General features: G+C 43.5%; 3 protein-coding genes and 1 long non-coding RNA gene across 5 annotated transcripts in view; 3 read left to right on the top strand and 1 right to left on the bottom strand.

The window, feature by feature from the left end:
- Positions 1–894: 894 nt before the first annotated feature.
- LOC105417029 (uncharacterized) lies at positions 895–1,289 on the bottom strand. The gene is made up of 2 exons (XR_964875.2): positions 1,142–1,289; positions 895–1,083 (listed from the first exon to the last, which is right to left on the bottom strand). It is a non-coding gene; the product is annotated as an uncharacterized lncRNA (long non-coding RNA).
- LOC105417030 (cylicin-2) lies at positions 1,290–9,512 on the top strand. Its single transcript, XM_029844351.1, has 25 exons — positions 1,290–1,555; positions 2,006–2,157; positions 2,269–2,367; positions 2,571–2,624; positions 3,180–3,245; positions 3,357–3,467; positions 3,579–3,680; positions 3,839–3,913; positions 4,233–4,328; positions 4,575–4,688; positions 5,069–5,179; positions 6,079–6,192; positions 6,480–6,563; positions 6,784–6,817; positions 6,894–6,940; positions 7,017–7,071; positions 7,159–7,262; positions 7,440–7,502; positions 7,867–7,938; positions 8,023–8,094; positions 8,173–8,233; positions 8,341–8,414; positions 8,650–8,685; positions 8,773–8,853; positions 8,936–9,512. Exons 1-25 carry the CDS (start codon positions 1,537–1,539, stop codon positions 9,266–9,268), a joined length of 2,229 nt encoding a protein of 742 aa, XP_029700211.1. The 5' UTR covers positions 1,290–1,536; the 3' UTR covers positions 9,269–9,512.
- A 525-nt stretch (positions 9,513–10,037) lies between these two features.
- LOC105417031 (cylicin-2) lies at positions 10,038–11,794 on the top strand. Its single transcript, XM_011608215.2, has 4 exons — positions 10,038–10,449; positions 10,600–10,676; positions 10,810–11,073; positions 11,570–11,794. Exons 1-4 carry the CDS (start codon positions 10,428–10,430, stop codon positions 11,576–11,578), a joined length of 372 nt encoding a protein of 123 aa, XP_011606517.1. The 5' UTR covers positions 10,038–10,427; the 3' UTR covers positions 11,579–11,794.
- A 1,654-nt stretch (positions 11,795–13,448) lies between these two features.
- Positions 13,449–24,093, top strand: part of igsf11 (immunoglobulin superfamily member 11) — a 45,674-nt gene continuing 35,029 nt past the window's right edge. For both annotated transcript variants that reach the window (XM_029843416.1, XM_029843415.1), the window contains exon 1: positions 13,449–13,949. In XM_029843416.1, the coding sequence (XP_029699276.1) occupies positions 13,889–13,949 (61 nt within the window). In that variant the 5' untranslated portion in view covers positions 13,449–13,888. The remainder of the gene's footprint in view (positions 13,950–24,093) is intronic.

The raw sequence follows: 24,093 nt of genomic DNA, 5'->3' as shown, positions 1-24,093 counted from the left end.
TAAAGGCAGGATGACCATTCAAAATCCAGGTGGATGGTGGGAATGAGATGGAGGACAAGGGATACTTACGGTGACAGGCTTAATCTGGGACGCATGGAATGTTGGGTGAATTCTCAAATGGTTAGGCAGGTGCTGATGTATTCACAGTCTCGTTTACGGTGAATGGGCCAATAAACCGAGGGGCTAATTTCTGAGATTTAACTTGCAGAAGGATTTTCTTGGTGGACAGAGTGGAATTCTGGGTGCTAATCAGGGTTTCCTGCATTTCTTTCCAGATGAGTTGCCAGTGGCTGCCATTCTAAGGAAGCCTGAAATGGGGCGACAAGGGAGCTGCGTGAATGTTTAAGGTAATTTTACTCTCCAAGACTGAGGGCGTGTTTTATTTTGATAACGTAAGGTATTCAAGGTATCGGTTAACCCTTTCAGATTGCCCATTTGTTTAGGGGTGGAAAGTAAGGAAAAGACTGGATTGTATTGCAGAGACTAATGCCTCATGTATGAAATCAACTGTGGAACTCCATCAGTAACTATGTCAGTGGAACTACTACAGGAGATTAACACTGTCTGCCCATTTTTTGGCTGCTTTGGAGAAATTGCAAGAAGACTTTTACCCTTAGATATGTGGTAAACCACTGATGAAATTGACCAGTGTTCAAAAATGAACTTGCATTGTAGCAGAAATCCACGACAGACCCAGATCACCAAGGGAAGGTTCAGGGTTACTCCTGCGAGTCTCTCCTTTAACTGGTTAGGCATGACATGACTGTTGGCCATCAGAAGCAGAAATTCTTACTGTGCCGTGGCTGCTTACAGCCTACCTGACCTGGTCGGTGGATTCCACGTTGGCCAGTTTGTTCTGTCAAGCAAAAAACTTAGAACAACGAAGGAATTGCATTGCCGATCAGGACAAAAATAGTGTTTAATGTTGTAACACAAAATATCAGAGTTGTTATGGAACGGAGAGAAGAGTTGGCAATGAGGAAGAAAGCTGGGCGTGGAGAGTGAGCAGCAGGGCACTGACAGGAGACGAGGATCAGGTTAGACGAGGCAGGCGTCAAAAAGTCCAAATTCCTGATCTGCAAACTTCCAAAAACCAGAGGGCAGATGAACAAATCTTTTGAGAGCCTAGAGTTTGACTCACCCCGGGAGGATTTTCCAGAATTGGCAAAGAACGGAGAGGAGGAACAGTTTTTTCTGCAGCTGTGGATCAGAGTTGATGTGGACCAGGTGGACTGATGTCAGAGGCAGAGCAGGTGTGATCAGAAGAGTCAGTCATGCCCAAGCAGAGGGAGCTATGTAAGGGAGAGCAGAAGGAGGGAGCAAAGAAACCAGATTAATTATTTTGATTAGCAGCTAAAAGGGAAAAGAGAACTCTCTTTCAATGTTGTTATTTCGACCTGTGGCTCCACCCATAAAACCAGGTTCCTCCTTGCACACACAAACACACCCTCACATACACACACAGTTATAAGTGTGTGGAAAAGTTGGCGTCAGTGGGGCCCAAGAAGCAGTGGACAGACGATAAGGTTGGACCAAATGACATCCATCCTCAAAGGTTTGTTGTCCTTTTGAAAATGATTAGCTTTTTAGCAAGCAGCAGCTAACTTCTACAGTATAAATCAGTGAAAGTTTGCTTTATCTTTACTGGTCAGTTTAAGAGGATATTAATTGTGACTCACACATGTTTTTCTGGCAAATAGAGACAAACGTAGAAGCACAAAATACGAAAGATTTGTCTGGTTTTTATTGTACCTGTACTTTCTCCTGTTGTGGGTGTGGCTCTCCTCTGACAGAGAGCAGGAATATGTTCTGTTTGATCCCTATCGTGGATTTGTGGGCTGTCTATTTAAGAAGCAAATCATAATTCTAGCTTCATAAGCTTCCAATTCTTCCATTTACTTTACAGAGATCATCAGCATTACACTTCACAATCATAAACAAAGACATCGATTAAAGTCTATTAAGCAAAGATCTGGATATGTGTCTTGTCTCTTGTCCTGTGCAGCTCCTGATGGAGCAGGGGCTGTAGCTGTACAGCAGCCGGTGACAGATCCACCTGGTACCTTACAGCCTCCTGCTGAGGGACAGGAACTAGAAGACCCAGTCAAAATGGAGGGAGAAAAGAGTCCTCGGGGGTGTGCCACGGAAAACAAGCAGGTATCAGCATTACCTCACCCATTTGTAGTCTTTATCTTGTTTATCAATGTAAGTTTTACCACAATGGTGTTGTAATACTGATAAAATCTCCTCTTTATCTGCCTCCACAAGCTGTGGTCTATGGACAGCTCTGAGTCCTCAGACAGTGAGGATGAGGGGATTTGTGACAAAGAGAAGAAGAAGACATTGAAGAAGAAAAAGAAAAAGAAAGTAGGTGTCTCGGTAACTGTCTGAAGTAGCTTTGCAGAGACCTAAATGTCTTCCTCTGAGTGGAGGAAGGTGCCGTGCTCCGGCTGCACCCCAAAACATCCAGTCAAACAAGAATGGAATGAGAACAATTGGAGCTTGTTTAACAAGGCGCTCCACTGGGAGCGTGCAGGATGTACTGAGCCATACTCTCTCCCTTCCAACAGGACTCAGGTTCCTCCTCTTCATCCTCCTCGCCGTCCTCCGACAGTGACAGTGAGGTGAGCTGTGCCTCTCAAGCACTTATGCCAAATGCTTTTCCTGCAAATCAGGTCTTGCTCTGACCTGCCGTCACACACCCACACACACATACCTCGCGCTTCCCTTCTGGAGCTTATACATCTGAGAACATCCATTTGTCAAGCTGTCACATAAATAGCTTATTGGTTCAACGAGTCCTCATCAAAAATGAATGCAGGAGCATTAGCAACACTGGATTGTTTTGCTTCTAATCTCATCAATCAATAAACACACATTTCCGATTCTTATGACACCTAAAATTGACAGTCGATCCACGTTTGATGGCCACAGCTTCATTCCTGAGCAGGAGCAGGACCGTCATCATACATGCTTCCATTTTGTTTAGATTTGTGCTGTATACAGCCATGATTGTGTCCTGTGCTGGACACGTTAGATGTTCACATGGGCTTGTGTGTGGATCTCACTTTTGTACTGGGGAGATTTTATACTGCTGATCCCACAGAGATGATGTTCTTAGTTTATCATGCACGTGTTTGTCATTCATGTTAACCATCATCCATTCTCCGTTTAATCAGGATTCATCTTCTGAAGATAAAAAGGACAAGAAAAAGAAGAAAAAGAAGAAGAAGAAGAAGAAGAAGGTGGATGAATACTCAAAATATGAATATTATTAGTAATTTGTTTCAACATTGTGAGCATGAGTTGGATGACCTTTTGTCATTTCTGCTATCTTCTGTTCTTCCTTTTATCAGGATTCATCTTCTTCATGTGATAGTTCCTCTGATAGTTCCTCTTCTGACAGTGAAGATGAAAAAAAGAAGAAAAAGGACAAGAAAAAGAAGAAAACAAAGAAGAAGAAGAAGGTGGGTGAATACTCAAAAATATGAATATTATTAGTAATTTGTTTCAACATTGTGAGCATGAGTTGGATGACCTTTGTCGTTTCTGCTATCTTCTGTTCTTCCTTTTATCAGGATTCATCTTCTTCATGCGATAGTTCCTCTGATAGTTCCTCTTCTGACAGTGAAGATGAAAAAAAGAAGAAAAAGGACAAGAAAAAGAAGAAGAAAAAAAAGGTGGATTGAAAAACTGACCCTGATAATTCTTAGAACATTTAGAGCAGATATCACCTTTGTTCAAGATGTAACTTTACCTTTTGAATATCCAGTAACATGTAGAGGAAACATTCTCTACTTGTGCCTTTTAAATAAATCCTTTTGTATCTTTTTATCAGGATTCATCCTCCTCATCTGATAGTTCATCTTCTGACAGTGAAGATGAAAAGAAGAAGAAGAAGAAAAAGAAAAAGGTTTGAACTCTGAACATGTCAGCAGATTTTTACATATCAGTGAATTAGTGGTAATTTTTTTAGGAGCTTTTAAAGCTTTCTGTCATTTAAGACACATTTATTGTGATTTGTAAGGCCCACTTTTGGGCTTTGCTTCACTCATCACTTTGATAGTGACCAGAGAAATCTTTTAAACCTTTGGTCAGTTTATTGCTCAACACTGGTGAACATCAATGACCTGCCAACTAGGCCCCAAATCCTGGAGCATGGTAATATTTTAGTTAATGAGACGTGTTACTTTCACTCATGTTAAAACATCTTGTGTTTATCCTGTTATCAGGATTCATCTTCTTCATCTGACAGTTCATCTTCTGACAGCGAAGATGAAAAGAAGAAAAAGAAGAAAAAGGACAAGAAGAAGAAAAAGAAAAAGAAGGTAGATAAAACCTTGGCTCCAGTGATTTAATGGCTCTTTTTTTAACCTTTCTGTCACGTCATGTCAAAATTTCATCATAATTTCTTCTTCACTTAAATATTGGCCATAACAGTATTGTCATTCAAAACAAATATCAGTTTTACGCACGTGTGGAAAATCAGTTACCAGCAAAATAGGAACAAAATCCTAGAAAATGAACCCTGTTCTTTTATAAAACATTACTGAAATTTTTAACTGCGTTGGCAGGATTCATGCTCTTCATCAGATAGTTCTTCTGACAGCGACGATGACAAGAAGAAAAAGAAGAAGAAAAGGGACAAGAAGAAAAAGAAAAAGAAGCCCAAAAAGAAGAAGAATAAGGTAGATAAAACAGAAATTTTGGAGTTTGGATCAAGCCCCAAAAGGATGGACAAAATGGGGAACTTGTGGTAGGGTTTGGCCCTGGAGCATCTTCATCACGCTGTAGCCATGAAGAGTGGAGTGGAAAGGGGAAAATTTCTGTCCTATGATGGCCACAGAACTCTAGACAGGACATCACTGAAGACAGCCAAATCTCCAGTTGTTTAATGGTTGCCCTGGTCCAAGAATTTTGATTGTCAAAAAAGCACATTTTTATTCCATAAAGCATATATGAACATCAACAATGAACATCACCGACTTGCAAAATCTGGAAAATGAAACCATTTTGGTATGAGGCATTATTGTCATTTCTGTTAACTATTCCAATTTTCATTTGACAGGATTCATCCTCTTCATCGGATAGTTCATCTTCTGACAGTGACGATGACAAGAAGAAGAAAAAGAAGAAAAAGGACAAGAAGAAAAAGAAGAAAAAGGACAAAAAGAAGAAGGTAGATAAAACTTTGAACCAAAACTGTGGATTTTATGTCTCTCGTAGTTTAGAGGGCACACACAATTGTAATTAACCTTTCTGCCATCTTTCTTGGTTGTTGCATACATGTCGTCATACAGTTTCTTGGACATGTGATCACTCATGACTCATAGGTCATGGGAGGTTTAGGGTCTTCAGACCCCCTCACACAGGTGACCCGACCGACTCCAACAATAGGGCCTGCCTGCACGTCTGTGGATAGGATCATGTCTGCTCTAAGGCTGGTTTCACAATGTTTCCAGGGAATCCACGTTGCTTTCCCAGGTCCACCTTTAGCTTACAGTCTGTCACTGTTTCTAGGAGGTCTGTTTGGGCTTTTGGTCAGGAAGGTGGTTGTTCTCTGGCTTGCACCTTGGTGGTTGCAAGCACTCACTGTGGTCAATGACAATGTTGAGGTACTGGGCAACTGCCTTCACTACCTGTCACTGTAAAGGGCTATGACATCTGCACAAAATGTTATCCAGAGTTCCTCCTCCTTGGTACAAGGGCCATGTTAGAGTTTGGACCTAATCCCAACAAAAGAGGTTAGATGGGCTGAGCAGGACATCATAGGCAGATTAAATGAAGAATTTGTGGTAGGGTTCGTCCCTGGAGTACCTTCCTCGCTCCATAGAGACCTTTGGTAAGGTTGTTGCTAGGGAGTGTTGGCTGTTCTTGTTACTGTATTGTACTACTGTACATTACTTAGACTTTGAGGTAAGGCCAACCGTGATGGGTGGCTGCTGACCCTCCTCATCCTTCCACAATTCATATAGCAGCGATAGCCTCAGTATCCTAGACAGGACACCACTGAAGACAACTGAATCTCCAGTTGTATCATGCATTATTGTCATTTCTGTCCTGATTTTCTTTTGACAGGATTCATCCTGTTCATCGGATAGTTCATCTTCTGACAGTGATGATGACAAGAAGAAAAAGAAGAAAAAAGACAAAAAGAAAAAGAAGAAGAAGGACAAAAAGAAGAAGAAGAAGGTAGATAAAACTTTGACCAGAAACTATGAATTTTATGCCTCTGGTAGTTTAGAGGGCACACAGCTGCTGTTAACCTTTCTGACATTTAAGGTCAGATTTTAGCAGCATTCTTTTAAAACATCCATTTTTGATCTCTCCTTCTTTCACTCCGATAGTGACCAGAAAAATATTTTGTCATTTAAAATAATTCCACAGCAAATATGAGCATCAACAACCTGCAAATTACCAGCAAATGTTGCAAAAGAAACCAATTATTGTCATTTTGGTTAATCCTCCTGTCTCTGCAGGATTCTTCTTCTTCGTCTGATAGTTCATCATCTGACAGTGAGGATGGAAAGAAGAAAAAGGACAAAAAGAAGAAAAAGAAGAAGGTAGATGAGACTTGAGGCCACTAAATGCTTCCTCTTCTCCCCTTTCTATGATTTCAACTGTTTTTTATAAAGGTCAGTTTGTGACCTTTGGGAAGCTGCAGTACAGTCAAGAAAAAAGTTAAAAACACAGCAAAAAACCTCTCTTTTGTGATTTATTCTGATGCCTTTTAGAGCTGCTGGGATGATTATAAAGGTAATTTTAATCTTTCCTATTTTGCAGGATAAAGAGCAGAGAGATCCTGATGCTTCAACTGGTGAGATCAGATCCTTCCTTCATGCCCCAAATGCCAAAGTATCCAAAACAAAACTCATTGTTGGTGTTTTCAACAGATGGGGAAAAGGCCTCTGAGGGAGAGGAAGATGTCGGCGCTGACCAGGTGAAGTCCTATTGCGTGGTACGCCCGCCAAACATCACCATGAAAGTTCAAAAACCCCTTTATTTTGTTACCGTAGAGCCTGTGTGAGCTCCAAGCAAAGGAAGAGGGAAAAGTGTCGTCCACGCAGGCTGGTAGGAGCACAGCTGCAGCACAAATACCAGCTGGAAGTGTGAAGAACGGTCGGGGTTTGTGATCAAATAGAATTTTCTGTTGAGCAGGAGGAGCACACTCGGTCCCCAACGAGCCTGACGATGGACATCTGAGTGATGACGAGGGAGAGGATGAACCCAAGAAGGACAAGAAGAAGAAAAAGAAGAAGGAGGTAAGTGTGTTAACAGTTACTGTGTGAGTTACCCAACAAACCCATTAAACATTCCAGCGTCCCTAAAATCCTCGTGAAGAACTTTGTTCCCACTTATGGTCCCGGCTCACATATTTGTGCGTCAGACGCTGAGTCCTTGTTGAAATGTAACATTTGGATCATGTTTTTTTTTTTAAGAAATCCAGCTCTTCCTCTGATAGTGAATGTGACAAGAAGAAGAAGAAGAAGAAAAAGAAGGAGGTAATTGTGTTAAGTTACTATGTGAGTTACCCAACAAACCCATTAAACATGCCAGCGTCCCTAAAATCCTCGTGAAGAACTTTGTTCCCACTTATGGTCCCGGCTCATCTTTAGAGGGTCCATCAAAGGGTCCAGAACAAGGAGAAAAGCCACACTTGGAACCTTTTTCTTTTTAATTTAGTGGAATTATTTACATTGAGTGAGTCACAGAAGCAGAAGAGCTGAAAAAAATGAGTGTAAAGTTAAAGATCCTTCAGTCAAAACAGCTAAAAATACTTAGTTGTTTCTTTAGACTCATGATATATTTGTGCGTCAGATGTTGAGTCCTCGTTGAAATGTAACATTTGGATCATGTTTTTTTAAGAAATCCAGCTCTTCGTCTGATAGTGAATGTGACAAGAAGAAGAAGAAGAAGAAAAAGAAAAAGAAAAAGAAGGTAAATTTCCACTGAACACATTATGTTGATGTTTGTGAATAACGACTGACACTGAACAAACACCTGATTCCCTGATGTCACCAGAAGGCCAGTTCCTCCTCTGACAGCTCCTCCTCCTCCTCTTCATCCTCCTCTTCTGATAGTGAAGATGACAAGGTGAGATGGCTGCAGAGGGAGTTTTAAATCCTGCTCTTTGTACAAAAGCTGACAAAAAGCCTTCTTAATTTACATTAGAAGAAGAAGAAGAAAAAGGACAAGAAAAAGAAAAAGAAGAAAGACAAGAAGAAGAAAAAGGTGGGATTATTTCTGCTTTCATCTCCATCCCAGTCATATTTCCAGCCACATCCTTTAAATGACCATAATCATGACAAAACACCTCCTGGTTCCGTCCATTTTCCCAGGATTCTTCTTCTGATTCCTCCAGTGAATCTTCCAGCGACGACGGTAAAAAGAAGAAAAAGAAAAACAAGAAAAAGGTAATTCATTGCAGATGTGTAGAGGAGCTGAAAACAAAGAATGTCAGTTTTTATTTCTCCTACTTCTGATGTATAATAATGATTATTATAATGAATGAAGATTGAAGTGTAGCTGATATTAAACCATCCTTTGGGATCAGAGTCTGAAGTCTGAAAACTGCAAAGCTGGTTGTCAATGAATCAAAAACTTTACATAATAATGGAAATGATGAAATGACTTATTTATTTGTGGCAGAAAAATAAGAAGGATAAGAAGAAGGGCAAAAAGAAGGTAATGAAAATGTTTTCAGAGTTGTAAATCTTCTATTTTTAGTGCCAGACATGACAATAATGATCTGGATGATTTTCCTTGGAGCAGGAGTCAAGTTCCAGCTCATCAGAGAGTTCCTGTGACAGTGATAAGGAAAACAAAAAGAAGAAGAAAAAAGAGGAGAAAAAGGTTACATTTCAACCTAACACATATGAAGATAGAAGGTATGGTCACCGTGGTAACTGCAGGTCAACGTGTAATTTCATTCCAGGAAAAAGCTGATGGAGACCAAAGCGCTGAGCCAAAAACTGATCCTGGATCAGCTGGGGCCACAATCTCCCTGCAGGGCGACAGCAAGCCGGATCCTGCCACTTACGTGTCCTCGGTGCAGATCCCGGGAAAGCTGGAAAAGCTGGATCCGCCCCCTGCTGCCTCTGACCCCCTGGCGGGCCGCTCCTCTCTGGGGGTCCTACAGCAGTCCCCCCTCCGCCGGCCTACCAGTCCCATGGAGTCCCTGATGGAGAGGCACGGAGAACCTGGGAGCCGCACCACTACCCTGACCTCCTCTGACCTACTGAAGCCCTACAGATTTTACCAGAAATAACATTTAATAGGTTGCTGCATGTCTTTTATGTCCGGGAGTGAAATATAAGATAGGGTGCTGAGCAAGAAAGGGGGAAAAATGGAAAAATTGGCAACAAGGATAAAAAGTGGGAAATGATGCAATTTAATTAACGTACGCTAGAATTCATCTTCATTTTCAATGTAATTATTTAGAACATTAATTCACAATCCAGTGATTTTATAAAGAGGCTGTTCTGCTGAATTAAAAAAAAGATTTAATTTTGTTTTGTGTTGTCATTTTTCATATTTTAGAGGTTTGTTTAAACATAGTTTTAAGCCACCAAAACATTAAAATGAATTGGTAAAAAAAAAAGAGTTAATACCTGGAAAACAGATTGATTGTAGTTCTAGCTGAGGTCCTTTTGCTTTCTGCTCAGTATACAAAAAACACCTTTTTTTTTCTTCTTCCATTAGAACAGATTTTCCACAATATTCTTTAGACCAGAGGCCAGACATGATGGAAAGGGAACCAGCTTGAGAGAATTACTTATTGTGGCATTTCTACAACTCCATACCCATTTAAATCCATATAAATTTGATTCAATAACAAGATTATCCTGACAACTGCCTGTACTTGAAAAAAATGACGCGAATGAGAAATAGTAAATATCAAATATTCAACAAAAAAAGTCTCGGTGGTATCGGAAAGGCGCAGTTGGCCCTCCTCTCCTGTTGGTGGCGACAACGCGCCCTTTTACCATCGTCACAAGGAAAAGAAGAAAAGTGTAGTCTGATATAAACACTCTAAAGATCAACTGCACTTCCGGCTTAAAGTAGGAGTTAGAATCTTGCAATTTGTGATGAAAGTCAAGCGTGTTTTTTAAAGACTTAGGAGCAAAAAAAAAATCTTTTTCCGCCCTGCGTTCACCTTTTCTGTTCGGGAATAAACCCGAGTTTCATCCCAGGAGACCGAAGATGAGAACCATCAAACAACACATTCGTGGATGTTATTGTCTTTTTCTTCCTTTTTCTGTGGATATTAATCCGTGATCCTGCCATCGTTGATTGCTGTATTTGAAGCCAGGTGCCTCATCTGACCTCTGGGCGGGGTTGGAGCTGTTTAAGGTGCGGCTCAAAGGGTTTTTCCTGCTTGGCCGAGGTTCTGTCGACATTTGTTCACTCGACACAAACAAGCCACGATGGATTTCAGCCTGTCATCAGGTATTAACACTTACATTTGACATTACTTCCTATTTCCATGTCTTTACTGGGTTGTGGAGGAGTTAATCCCAGGTTGTTGGCGACCAAAAGTGTCAATCGAGGTCATTTGTAGTCTTAAAGTGTGATCAGCTGTTTGTTTTACATGTGCAGCTCTTGAGGGGAAAGAAGAAGAAATCAAGAAGGAGGAGGCCAGCAAGGATGAGATTTCCTGGCCGTGGGGTAAAAAAGTAGGTTCCAGTAAGGGGGGGGGGGGTGTTAAAAGTGCGTTTTTGGGTTCATTAATGCATGCTTTTATTGCATCTGAGTGTCATCAGAGGGCATCACAATCAGTAATTCTTCCGTTGCGTGTTATCATTGTAGGATGATAAAGACGGCAAGAAGTCAGACGGCAAGAAGTCGGACAGCAAGGATGGAAAGAAGTCAGACAGCAAGAAGTCGGACAGCAAGGATGGAAAGAAGTCAGACAGCAAGAAGTCGGACAGCAAGGATGGAAAGAAGTCAGACAGCAAAGATCATGATCATAGCAAGAAGAAGGAGAAGAAGAAAAAGGAAAAGAAGGAAAAGAAGGATGGAAACCAATCTCATACCTCCTCATCCTCATCTTCCTCCTCTAGCAGTGATGAGGTAGGGCTCACATCTCGGTTGTTACTGAATAGCACAAACTGTCTCCTGGTTGCTTTTGGGTTATTACAGCCACCCTGTTTCGGTGTGCAAAAGTATTCCCGCTGCCCTGAGCAGCCTGAATACTGAACAGACCAGTAAGTCAGCAGGTGATGAAGGTAGGACAAACACAACAGGTCTTTCCTGCAGCACCGGTGTGAATCTGACTGCAAATAAACAATCTGTGTCCATCCATCTCACTTTCAACCCAACCCAGATACTTAGGGCAAAGTTCACTTGCGAGATGGATATTAAAATAACTGGAACAGACGGGTTTTCACTCTGGTAATGTCGACTGAAAATACTCTGTTCTGATCCAATGAGTCCTGACATTCAGTTGATCCAAACTCTGGTGCCTTTTAACAGCTGGTATATAAAAGATAATACACAGAAGTAGTAACAAATCATGTTTCCTTCTTAGTATACAGCTTCATTATTATTTTTTTCTCTATCTTTTCAGGAGGAATGATCCACTGTGATGTGCAGCAGACTGGGATATTGTGCCTGACCTCCCCATGATTAAGTTAATATTCTGATAAAGGGAATTCCTTTTCTGCTGCTTCACAACATTTTGTGCATAAATGAATGTGATCCTTGAAAATTGAAGTCTGTTTGTTTTCTCTGGCCGTTGAAATTCTCAAACCTGGCCACAAGGTGGCAGCAATAAATTTGGATTCAAAGACCAGTTCCAGTCTGAATTACTCTGCTGAATTACTGCTTAGTTGCAGTTTCTTTAGTCTTTAACTGTAGATTGAGGTCTTCTGGGCCTCGACATGAGCCACCGAGCTAACATGTCTACTTGTTTTAATCTATTTTACCTCCCTTTGAGGTCTCTCACGAAAGACGTCTTGCCTAATGCGTCCATTTCTTTTCGTTATAATATTAAGGCAGCGTTTGCAGATGAGTGAACACATGAGACATCCCAGTCGCTCACATGTGGCCTTCTCCAGTGAGCCTCCTGCACATTTTTGGACGATGGGACGAACTGAGACAGCGTGCCAGTTCCACCGAAAAGCTGAAGCTGGAATCCAACCCAGAACCTTTTTTTTTTTTTGCTGTCCCTTCGGCTAAAGGGAACTGCAGCAACCAAACAAAGCACTTGAGTTTAGAACAAGTCAATTATTTATTCATTTTTTAACAAAACAACTCCAAATAAAATATTACTGTTTTGTTTCTCCTGCCTGGATGTTATTTTCTTCATCTGTTACTGGTCCTCAAGTGTGTTAGTGCGCATCCACCGGCGTCCCTGCACTGTTGGATAGTTTACAAGAATGCATCATATTTAATGAAATATACTTTGTTTGTATGTAAAGGCGCTTCTCGGGGCATTTTAGCTCCATGTGACTCCGCGCAAACATGATGCAGCACTAAACGGAGCCGCTTCGCTGCATCAATATTGTAGCTGTGCTGAAGTCGGGCCAACGCTGCAGCGTTTGGCATCCAGCACCTTCAGGTACGTTCAATCTTTCATGACAAGACAGGGGGGGAAGAAAAATGGAGTCATTTCAAAAGGAATCAATAATAAATCAAGTATGCATCTCTGGGAGGCCCCTGAAGAAGCACGATTTAACCCATCCATCAGGATCAAACTCTTTTTTTGTTTAAAAGTGTTACGTGTAATCATGGTTTCATATGCTAGACAAGGGAAAGTTTTGTTGCGTGCTTCTGTTTAAAGAAACACATTCAGATTAATTCCCTCCGGACCGTTTAGGCAGCGCGAAAAAGGCTGAAGATGAATTAAAAACTTTTCATGTAAAAGCCTGTGTGAAATTGAACAGCCGCTTCATCTCCTGGGATGGGTGCGTGATTTTCTCTCCACTAACGGCAGAAGAAAGAACGGGACACTTTGGCTCCTGGACATTGTCTTCAGTTGACGGGGGACCACTAACCTGACCTCTCCTCTCCAAACTTCTCCTTCACCTTCTCCCCGTCCTTTCTGGGTTCACGCCGCGGGGGGACATTCACATCTCCCCCGACTGGCGTCAGCGGTCTCCCAGCAACAGCCATTTTCGACTTTTGCGCTGCCTAATGAACTTAACAAAGCAGAATAGGAAGCGCGTGAACAGTACCTACAAAATAAAACGAGATTCTCTCTCGCTCTCCAGCTTATTTCCGACCTTAAACGCAACACACTCGTGTAATGTTGGCTCCTGTGGGCCAACATTACAAGCGGGATGCATCTTTGGAGCAAGTCGCCCCAAAGATTTCGTTCTAATAACGCTCACGCTCGTGTCTGCGTGAAAAGAGGCGCTGCGATGCACTTATTCTGAAATTAAAAACCGGATGTAGTGTTCTTTCTCCCACCGGACGCTTTACTCTCGGGTCCGCTCAGCTGTGGAGGAACAAACGGGGAACCATGCAGCGCAACAAGACGCGTTTGATAGACTCGCCAAGTGGACGGGGAAAATGTCACTTTATCACCAGTTTCTAGGTCATTTCCATCTACAGCGGATAGACCAGCATGATTTATTTGGTAGTGACTGCATAAATCTACATACGAGAATAGTCTTGGAATAAAAAGCGGCTCCGAAAGAAACAAGAAGAAAGGACTTAAGAACACCCGCAGCAGAGACGAGTACTCTGGATTTTCGAGTTCCCCCTGCGACAAATATTTTTAATTTTTTTTAAATTTTGCTTTTCGAGGGGCGTAAAATGGGAACATTGTCACCGCCGTGCGCCGCGTAAACGCCGGTACTTGTCTCCAGAGGACTTGCAAGTGGAGCTGAGATTTCTTAGGGGTGGGGGCTCTGCGTTGGAAGTTTGGACCGCGCTGTGAATCATGATGAAGTTTTACAACTCGGAACTCTGGATCGCATGGATGCTCATGTTCAGCCTGGAGGGTAAGTTGCAGAACCTGGAATGGGGGGGGGTGGGGGGGGTGGGGGGGGGGTGGGGGGGGGGGGGGGGGGGGGGGGGGGGAGAAACTCACCTGCGAACTCAACACGCTCTGAACAGCACTGTTGGTTTACTACTACCTCCAACACACACACACACACACACACACACACACCACTACCACTATCACAATAACAAAGCTGCGTTCTTCTAGCCTGAATCATGCAGGTTTTCTATGGTGTATAAAAATAATCTGTATCAATATGGAAAAAACAGATGTATGTGGAATTAAACTGCCCCCCCCCACCACCACCACCCCTAATACGTTGTGTTTGGATCAGGCTGACAAATCCCTGGCTTGTGCACAAAACCTAAAGCACTGATTTAGCATGACTTTTACCCGGTTGCCACGGCGTAGGTTAGGCTAAAGCACTTTTGATGGTGATTGTGGCCCTTAATGCTGTTTAAAACTATAAAATGCTCAGTCTAAAACTTTTACACACACACACACACCCACACACACACACACACACACAAATATATATAAAACCTTCTTGTTTCTATTAATACGTTTTAACGCAGCAAAATCAATTTTGTTTGTGACTTCTGGTCGGGATTCCCACTGACCTTTCCATCTGATCCCTTCATCCCTTCGGCACTCTCTCGGTCTTTCTGTGTCATTACTTTTCTATCCCCCCCTCACGCACACACAGACCGAGGGAAAACAACTCAAAAGAAGGCGAAAAGTTTCGGTACACGGAGCACTGACAGGAGGAGGATAAAGTAAAGCACTTTTTTGGGGGGAAGCCAACAGCGACATGTCAGGGAGGGCCTGTCAGCGAGGTCCTGCACACCTCAGCAATCAGACCTCCCCTGTTACGCATGAATATTGGATGTTTTCTTCTCCGAGCAGCAACGCAGCAGATCAGAAAAGGCTTTATAAACTCGCAGGTCATCTCTGCAGGCTAATGTAGCACCAGTTGTTGCTACCCTGCACTCTCTCTGGTGCCTTGGTGCTCCTCTGCCTGACTGAACTATTCACCCTGAGGGTTGCAGAGCCAATCAATTCGAGAAATGAAATCCAAGTCGAGGTTGTGACTCTGGACTCTTCTTTTACATAATAGATCTTAGAGGGAAGGAGCCTGATTGGCTTCCAGGCTTCTGCACTGTCTTCTGTGTTTGAAGCAGGGAGTTCAGTCAGGATGAGGAGCACTCAAGCAGAACTAAAGGAGGAAAAAGACACTGGCTTGTTTCTGAACTCATTGATATTCAGGACACTCGTGTCCACGTAGGAGCTGAACGTAAACCAGGCTGAAAGACCGTGAAAGATCACCTTCCAAAGCGTATCCTCTAAATCCACAAACCAACGCAAAAGCTATTTATCAGTCTTTCTTTCTGCAGGAGGAGGCAGAGGGATACCTGGAAGGATGAAAACCTCGGCGCTTAAACGCATCGCGACCTGACGTTCGCAGCGTCCAGAGGCAAACGTCTCCAAGTCTAAAATTCCAAGTGATGCTACGATTAAAAAGAAAAAAAAAAAATCCCATCTGTGACATCTCTTTTATCAAAGTAGCACCCCCGCCCCCACCCTACCCTAAATCGCTCTACATCTAAAAAGGAGCAGCTGGAACAAGAGTGTTTGACAGATGGAAATTTCCACCTCAATAATTTTTTCCCCCAACTAAAAATAACCCAACACACAAAAAAAAAATAATTAAAGAACCTCAGGGACGGTTTTGCCAAAGGCACGTGCGCGCGTCCGCTTTTGATATTTGAGCGACGGGCGCGGGGAACCTCAGATGATGGTCCTCAAGTGATGGTGGCGCGAGACCTTCTGGGAGGGAAACTAAATAAATGATGGCCAGATATTTGGAAGAGAGCGAGCACTGCCTGGAAGCGGGCCTCGTGTCCACGGGCCGCCCTGCTGCACCGGCCCTGGCCGAACATCTGTCACGGTACTTCCACAGCAATTTGAGAGTCTGGGGCTTCCAGTTTGGAAAGAATAATGACGAATATCAGGGAGAATGAAGTCGCCCTGACTTATCAAACAGAGAGGGAGCCCATTCCTCTGCGTGTTTTCGCAGGAACTTTCCAGCTTTCGTTGCCGTGACGAGGTGTTTCGGTCACCGGAGCAACGGTGTTGTATACAAAGAAAGGTCCCCTGTAATGAAATGACTTCAGAGTCATTAAAGGTGGAGATTTTAAAGGTGAATCTATGGTTTCAATTTGCACAACAGCGAGCGGTGGTGTCTTTAAGGGAGCATCTATGCACCGGTTGTTCCCGTGAGTCCTGTTTGCTTTCATGTTGTCATGTTGTTAGTAGCGTCATCGATTGGGAAAAAATCGCTAAACGGTTTGTGCTGCTTTAAGGTGAGAGTCCCATTTCTGTACCTCTGCGCTCATTTGCTCGTTTTATGTTCTACAGAGGCCCAACAAAGATTATCAGACATCACATTGTGACTGAAATCATCTGACGCACACACACGCAAACGTAATGCTTTGGTAACACCAACAACAACGCAATGGCTAAAATTAGCATTGGCCATTGAACGTAGCTTGAAAGGCTTGCAAATCAGGAATTATTGTAATTATCCCATGTTGTGTAACACGTTTTAATAGAGGCTGTTGGACGTGTGCACAGAAGTCCGAGCAGCTGCTTCTGGTCTCGCTTTGATGACTTCAGAAGCTGCTGACAGCCACATTATCCTACAGGATGTGTGCAGTAAGTTAGCGTATAGCTCATCGGTTCTGATCTTGACAGAAATCATTTTGATGTTCTTGTAAGTACCAGAATCTGTAACAAGGCTGAATGAAGAATGTGTGTTTACATTTCTGGTAGCAGGCTACACAACCTAAATATATACTTATTTAAGGCTTATTGTTTTTGATGCAACGTCAGGAAAAGTTCCTTCAAGGCAAATGAATCTGAGCAAAGTCACGAGTGTGTGTCAGAACTTCAAGGCAGGGTCACATTTTGGGGGATTTCCACAGGGTTCCACAACAGAATAGTTTTTGTTCTGTGCCGTTTCTTCTCCAGCCCTCCCGAGTGCTCTCAAACTCTGATGTTTGCCTCAATTCATGACATGGAGGTCGTTTTAGATCTTTAGAACAGTGTTTTGTGGCACTCAATCGACACACATGTCTGTGTGGCTGCCCTGAAACAGCCTTTAATTTCCCCTTAAAAGTTTAATGGAACACATATTTCCCTTATTTCTGAAAACAGTTTATCGGCTGGATGTTTCTGACCACAAATGCCGGTGACGATGAACGATGCAGGGTCAGAGGCGGGTGGTCGCAGTTTCCTGTCAGCTTAAACCCCGACGGAAGGATCCAGGCCTCTTCAGCTGCGCTCGCCGGCCGCGGCTCCCTAATTTGAAACAGACGGTTAATTGATCTCCAGGCCTGCGTTGCATGGCGGCGCCAGCGACCTGAGCTGGCAGGGGTCACGCTGAAAGATAACGCAGGTCCCGTGACCCGGGCTGACTTGTTAAAGGTATCCCAGCTACGTCGATGCGCTCAATCTAATCACGCTCATCTCCTTGACGGCTCGTCTTCGCTGGCGTCTGATGGCGTTTAGCGCTTCAATCCGCCATTGTGCTTTCACCTCCTGATGATGTTGATTCTGATGCATGTGCTAATCTACGAAATACAAGAATAGCGCAAAGAAGAGAAAATAAAGGCAGAAAACATCAAGGGATGAAGAGGAGATCCTCCTGCATTAAGTATACCCTGAGTTCTTAGCAGCCATTAGTTATTTATAAACTAAAAGGCTACATCTCCTGTTGTAGTCGAGCCTTTTAGTCATTCTCAATAACCCCAGTTTTAAAATGGGACTTTTCCAAAGGCAGCCACGTGGCAACGATAAGCTAGATGCATTTTTATGAGTTTCAAAGGATCAAATTCATTTGGGCTATATGAAACAACCACCACCGCCATATCATATATGTTTAATTCCTATGTATAATTTATATTATTCAACCCGCCAGTTGCTTTAACTGTCGAGTCAGCATCCGTGTCACTTCACAGACCAACCACCAGGCTCAGCTGGGCTGGTTTCCACGGTAATGATACCGAAGTGAGGATCCTGCCTGTGTAGCTGGGGTGTGACAAAGGGTCTCGACACGTGTTGGTGTCTGAGACCGTCCCCCCCCCCCGGAACGATTGTGTCCCAGAACCAGTCCTCAGAGCTGCATCGGCCTGGATAAACTGCATTTGATGGCGCGGTTCTAAATAACTTAAAGAGCAGCTACGCTGTGTTTTGTCCCCACAGAGACATATAAACATCTCCGTCGGAGGGTTTCACCCACTTGCGCTGGATCCTTTTGCAGATCGGAGCTTTTGAACTTCATCGACACGTCAACGAAAGATCTGCATCGTGTTTTCATCATCTGCCGATGTTTTGGTCACGGGTCAGCTGACCTATAGCTTGATGCTTTTTAGCTGTGTCGTCACTGCTGTACATGGATTCATGTGCACAACTTTATCTTCTGTTGATTCATTTTCATTGTTTTCATGTTTAAAAATCCCATTTTGACGCGGTCACGCTGGCGTTGTCTCTGGCCGCTCCCGTCTCTCCCTTCGGGTTTCTACCTGCTCAGATATCGTGGCTACACAGGTGACTTTCCGGGGATGAAGAGGAGAAGTTGGTCTCCGCTTGTTCTGTTCTGGTGAACAATGAACAAGCGTGTCAAATCGGATTCATGTGAACAACCAGGGAGACTCCAGCACCGAGGCACACAGGGACACGGAGGGGGGGGGGGGGATGGGGCAGGGAATCACACAAGAACCCTTCTGTGCAACGTCACAGGACACAACGTTCTCACATCCAACTTTATATTTCCTTTGTTTTGCAAATAAAGGTTTTTAAAAAACGTGATATTTAGAATATACATATGCTGTTTCTTATACCAGATTAGAAGCTTCTAACATTTGTGTAATACAGGATTTACCAAACACACAAAAGCACGTGCATGTTCACACAGGAGCACGCTCTTTTATAGAGCTGCTCGTTTATAACAAAAAAAATGGAAATCATGGTTATTTGTTGATTTGGAACATTATGCTTTTTTAAAAACTTTTCAACATTTCATTAAACGAGGTTCAATTACAGTGAAACAGACAAAAATGAAAAAACAAACAAAGTGGAAAATGTCATAAACCACGTGTTTGTGCACCCGAGGCAGCAGCAGGAAACAACCACGGCCGCCGTTCTTCTGCCCTCCTTCCCACGTACATAAATTAGCTGCTCCGTCCTCTCTCAGAAGCCTGCGGAGCCACAGTCGCCCTGACAGACGACTCACAAGCGTGATCCCGGATCAGCTGATCCATCACGCGACCCTCTTTCCTCATTAGGGCAGGTGTTTGACCCCCTCCCTTTGACCTGCTCCCTCCTGATCGCTCCATGCTCCTCATACACTCGATGTATACTGCTCTGCCGCGCTGCCTTTTTTTGCTTCTTTGTGCTGTTGTGCCGCTCTGCGCCTCGGAGCTTGATCTCATCACCTCCCCAGAATCCTCCCTGGGCTCTGTTGCTTCGATCCCCTTTGTGGGGGGACTGATATTCATTCCCCTTAAGTATTTGGTTTGATCCAGAGCTGTCTGACTGAGCTTGTGGACACATTGTTGGACGCAGCGACATAAAACCCCACAGTTAGGTGGGCTTATGGTTTAGTCAGATAGTAAAATGAAACATACATGTTTAAGGCTGGTGATCCACTTGTGGGTGCAAGGATCTGGATTATTATAAAACAGTGGCAAGACTGAACGTAGCGTGGGTGTAAGTTCTGACTTCCTCAGCACAGAACAGCCCCGCGTTCAGTCTGCAGGCCATCATAGTGGCGCTGGACACCACAGGGATCATCCTTACACATTAATATTCCTCATTCCTGGTTAATGTCAGAACCTCGGGGCAGGGTATCATCAAGATATAACATTTTTTAAAATTCTCTGGTAGTTACGAGAGAATGAAATCCTCTCGGTTCTGCCGGAGGATGCGGAGACTTGGTTCCTCTTCTCCTGAGCTGGGGCTGCTGATCCTTGCTTGTATGCCAAGAGGTGATTTGTGAATATGAAACAATGTGTAAACTACTAAGCCAAGGGCCAAATCATTTGGTGAAATGGGTTTTATTGAGGATTATAGCTGTCATTTGGACTGTGACCCTGGCTTATAGATTAAGGATAGCTTTGGCATTACTTGATCGGTTCAGAAACGCACAAGGGAACGTCTTGCCTATGAAGCCATTTATATACACACAGAGTTGGACTTGAGGGAGCCACTATGAGCCACTATGAACCTAACAAACATAAATTTGTACCATTTTGATTCATCTTTCCAAATTGTGTCCTCATGTACATTCATTAAAGAACTTATGCAATAAATAGAAGCCTGCTGATAAAGGTGTGGGTGTATATTTACTTTAAAATCTGGATTTCTCATATCCAGATTTTAAAGTTGGGGACATCGGTATACGATGTTATAGATATATTCATATATTCTATATGATACAGAAGCTACGGGTGAATGGCACACATTAGGACGACCATAAATATTCACATTTGCTTAACTTTATCATCGTTCTGGTCTCCAAAACAACACAAACATTCACTCTTGGTGAGCGACTGCATTGTATGATCAGCGCTTGTGGAAAGAAGGTCCTGCTAACTTGTTTAGGTGCCACCTACAGGCCTGGAGGAGCAACTACACATGCAAAGCCTTTTACAGTGGATAGTATTTAAGGGTATAAAAATTGAGAGGTTAATAATCTTTACAAAGACAAAAAGCTTGCATTGTCTTCCCTACTTGGACCCCTAATTACGGCAGACCAACAGGGATGTGTGATTAGTTCAGAGCCAGTGATGGAGCGGTTTTGCTGTCATGATAAAGCCATTAAGGAGACATAATAGCAATTCATAAAGAAAGAGCGTTGATATGAACCCCAGTCAAGCCATCCATCCTCCACCCAAGAAGCCCCTAGTTTAGTTTAGTTGTTATAAATGAGGACAATTTATCAGAATGGCATGTCATGATCGGCTACACCAGTGCACCCAGCTGGAAAGTGCATTATTATCACGGGCTTCTGTCCAATTTTGGAAAAAGGTCTTCTTGTGTAGTAGATGGTCCATCACTACATTATAAATATACAGCTGAAGGCAATGTCAGAGAGTGAGAGCGATATACACATGTTTGGAAGCTTAAATGAACATGCCGGCCTGTAATTAAAGTTCATAAATAAAGCTCAGGCGTGAGAGTAATCGAGGCTTCGGTGAAACAGTGTTTGTTGGCTTGTAATGAGTGAGGAAGAGCTGCGGTCCGAACAGTGGTGAGGGATTAACCGGAATAACCTTCAGTATACGAGCCGAGCCCCTTTCTCCCTCACGAATAATGCACAAACTTTCAAAGAACAATAAGAATAAGATCTGAGGATGGGAGCTCTAGGCTGTGTAGATCAGGGCGATCCGCTGCAGAAGCCAGTTTAACACACGGAACCCGACTTTGTGGGAGACGGCGTGATGCAAGCCGGAGTCTCGAACACGGTTATTAACTGTCTTTGTTCGCCGGGCCTTTTCAGCTGCAGGTGATGTGGGTGTTGACGCAAAGGAATATTACAGGTCATTAGCTGCCACTTTCATTCTCTATGATGAGCGGGTGGCTGCAATAAAGGCTCTCAAACTCTGTGCAGTCGATTCCGTGACCCCTCTTGTGGACCATCTGGCCCCTGTGATACTCATATTTCACAGAGGAGAACAGCTCATTTCTTCACATGTTGCGTTGGCTCTCATGTTAGAGGGTTCATTTGCCCCCCACGTGCATGTGCACTATTATGCTACTGTGATTGTCATGCTTACTGAGAGAGGGGGGGTTGTCAAAAGTTTCTTAGACACTCCTAAAGCCCGTGGGATGAAATGTTTGCACATACAACATGAAAGCAGGAATAATGGAAGTACTGCGAATCAAAGACTCCTCCCGGCCTCGTTCCTTTGAGGACATTGTGTTGCTATTGTGACTGAACATGAAGAAAAACAACAGTCTGCATTTCCATTTTCACCCCCCCGAAGCTCGTCTCAGGCGGGCAAAAGTATTAATAGCTTTGCGCATTCGTCACATCAGCTGAAATCGCACCTTCCTCCTGATTCTCAGAGGTGTTTTACGTGATCACATCACTCAACAACGCTTATCTCGCCACTTCTGTCAGTAATTTGTAATTTATCACAAACTAAAAATAAGCCTTTTTTTAAAATCTCCATACTACAGTTCATTTATCGTGTGCAGCATTCCCCCCCCCCCCCCCCCCCGCCAATCCGTGTGGCTCTTTCCTTGTCATTAAAAAGTCAATACAGCGTCTGGAAGCACTGTCAAGTGCTACAGTAAATGTTAAACGCCAGTCTGCCTCCGCCAGGCACCCGCTTTGTGTGCTGGTCTCCTTGGAGACGAGAATGAGATGGTCTTTTGCATCACACTGAGGGCTTTGTGGTTATGTGTTATTTCTTAACTTGCTCTGCTGTGTAGTATCTCGGTGTGTGTTGGTCATGTTGTGGAGCTGCGTGCGTGTGTGTAAGGGAGAGAAAGCTCAGCCGCACAGAGGGTGTGTGTTCACTGGCTCGTTATCATGTGAATGTATTATGTTTCCTGTCAACATGGTTCTGTAAAACAAGGGAGCCTCTGTCTGCCAGGTTGAAGCCTGGTCATGGTGGCCGGGCCCAGTGGTGCAGCCTACCGGGAGTCCACTCCTACAGACGCTACTGTTGGCCGCGTCTCAGCGGAGCCCGTCTGTGAGGACCTCCGCTTTGGGAATGACGTGACCGAAGAGAGACCGTTCGCAACGTAGACATACATGATTTCATCATCCATTTCAACTTGGACTCTCAAGACGCGAGTCCTGCCAATCCGAAGCGGCGTTGGTTTTGAGTTTGGTGGATCTCCTACTGAACAAAAAACGTTTCCAAACATAAGAGAATTGAAAGGGAATCATTTCTATTCAGAGCACAGAAGGGAAATCTGCTTTAATTAGCAGACAAAGGGGTTTGTGTTTCACAACCAATATTGCTGATGTTCTATTTGACGCAGATGCAATATGGCTAATTTTGATGAATAGAGGAGCTGTTCTTAATTTTGGCACCGGTGGCTAAGGTGGGAGAATAGTCCCCACAATGATACAAAGGCTGACAAATACAACTGAATGTGATCTCATGTTTTTTTTTTTATTTTAAACGGAGCTCACTTGAGGTGTTCAGTGACTCTTTTTCTATTAAAATCAGAGATGGATACACATCAGAATTAATCTGAGTGTACTGTTCTTGCTGCCTCTTGCCATTTGGGTTCGCAAAGACGTGGACACTCTTGCCTCTTCGAAACTAGATCACTTTAAAACCACCTTTGAAGAGTTCTCTGTGGAGATCCTGTGGGCGGACAGTCCTCACCATTATCTTCATTAGGCAGAGCTGCAGCTCAGTGATCCTGGAGATCTGAGCTGGGTCTCTCCCTGCTTTTGAATGTATCGATTTGGCTGACGGGGAGTAATTCTCTGGGATGGCGAGTTAAAGGTCAGGCCGGTGGTCTTAGCTTCCACATCTCACTGGGACCAATTTGGAGGTCTGGATAGCTGAGGGTCCAAACGGACTGACGTTAACATCTGGGTGTGTGTTGGGGGGGATGTGTTCTGTAGTTATGCGTGTGTGAAAACTGGTTTTCACATACAGCTGAGCTGGCTTCAACAGCCTCTCACTATCGTTCCTCACACGCTAATCACAATCAAATCTTGCTCAGTTAATATGTGTGTGTGTGTGTGTGTGTGGGTATGTGTGTGTGTGTGTGTGTGTAGGGGGGGTAGTTAAGCTACAAGTCTTTCAGTCATGTCTTAATTGCCCCAACCTGTTGGTGCATTATCTTTGAGCGAGCTTGCTTTATCGTCCCGGATCATTGACCAGGAGGTTTCATTTTACACTCGGGCCTAATTACAGCCCGAGACATTCTTCTTCTCGGAGATAACGAAGATCTGGACGGTGTGATTATGCAGGATTTACTTCAGAGGCGTGAGCATGGAGCTTTGATTTCAGGGGGATTTCTTTACACATATTAAATATATATAAACCATCAAGCCATCGCTCATGTTTCTGAAGTTTCTCTGATATTTATGTATTAGACTTAAAATG

This window comes from Takifugu rubripes, chromosome 11 (genome assembly GCF_901000725.2).
Source record: "Takifugu rubripes chromosome 11, fTakRub1.2, whole genome shotgun sequence".
In the NCBI taxonomy this organism is placed as follows: Eukaryota; Metazoa; Chordata; class Actinopteri; order Tetraodontiformes; family Tetraodontidae; genus Takifugu; species Takifugu rubripes.
This window is presented reverse-complemented; position numbering and strand designations above follow the sequence as displayed.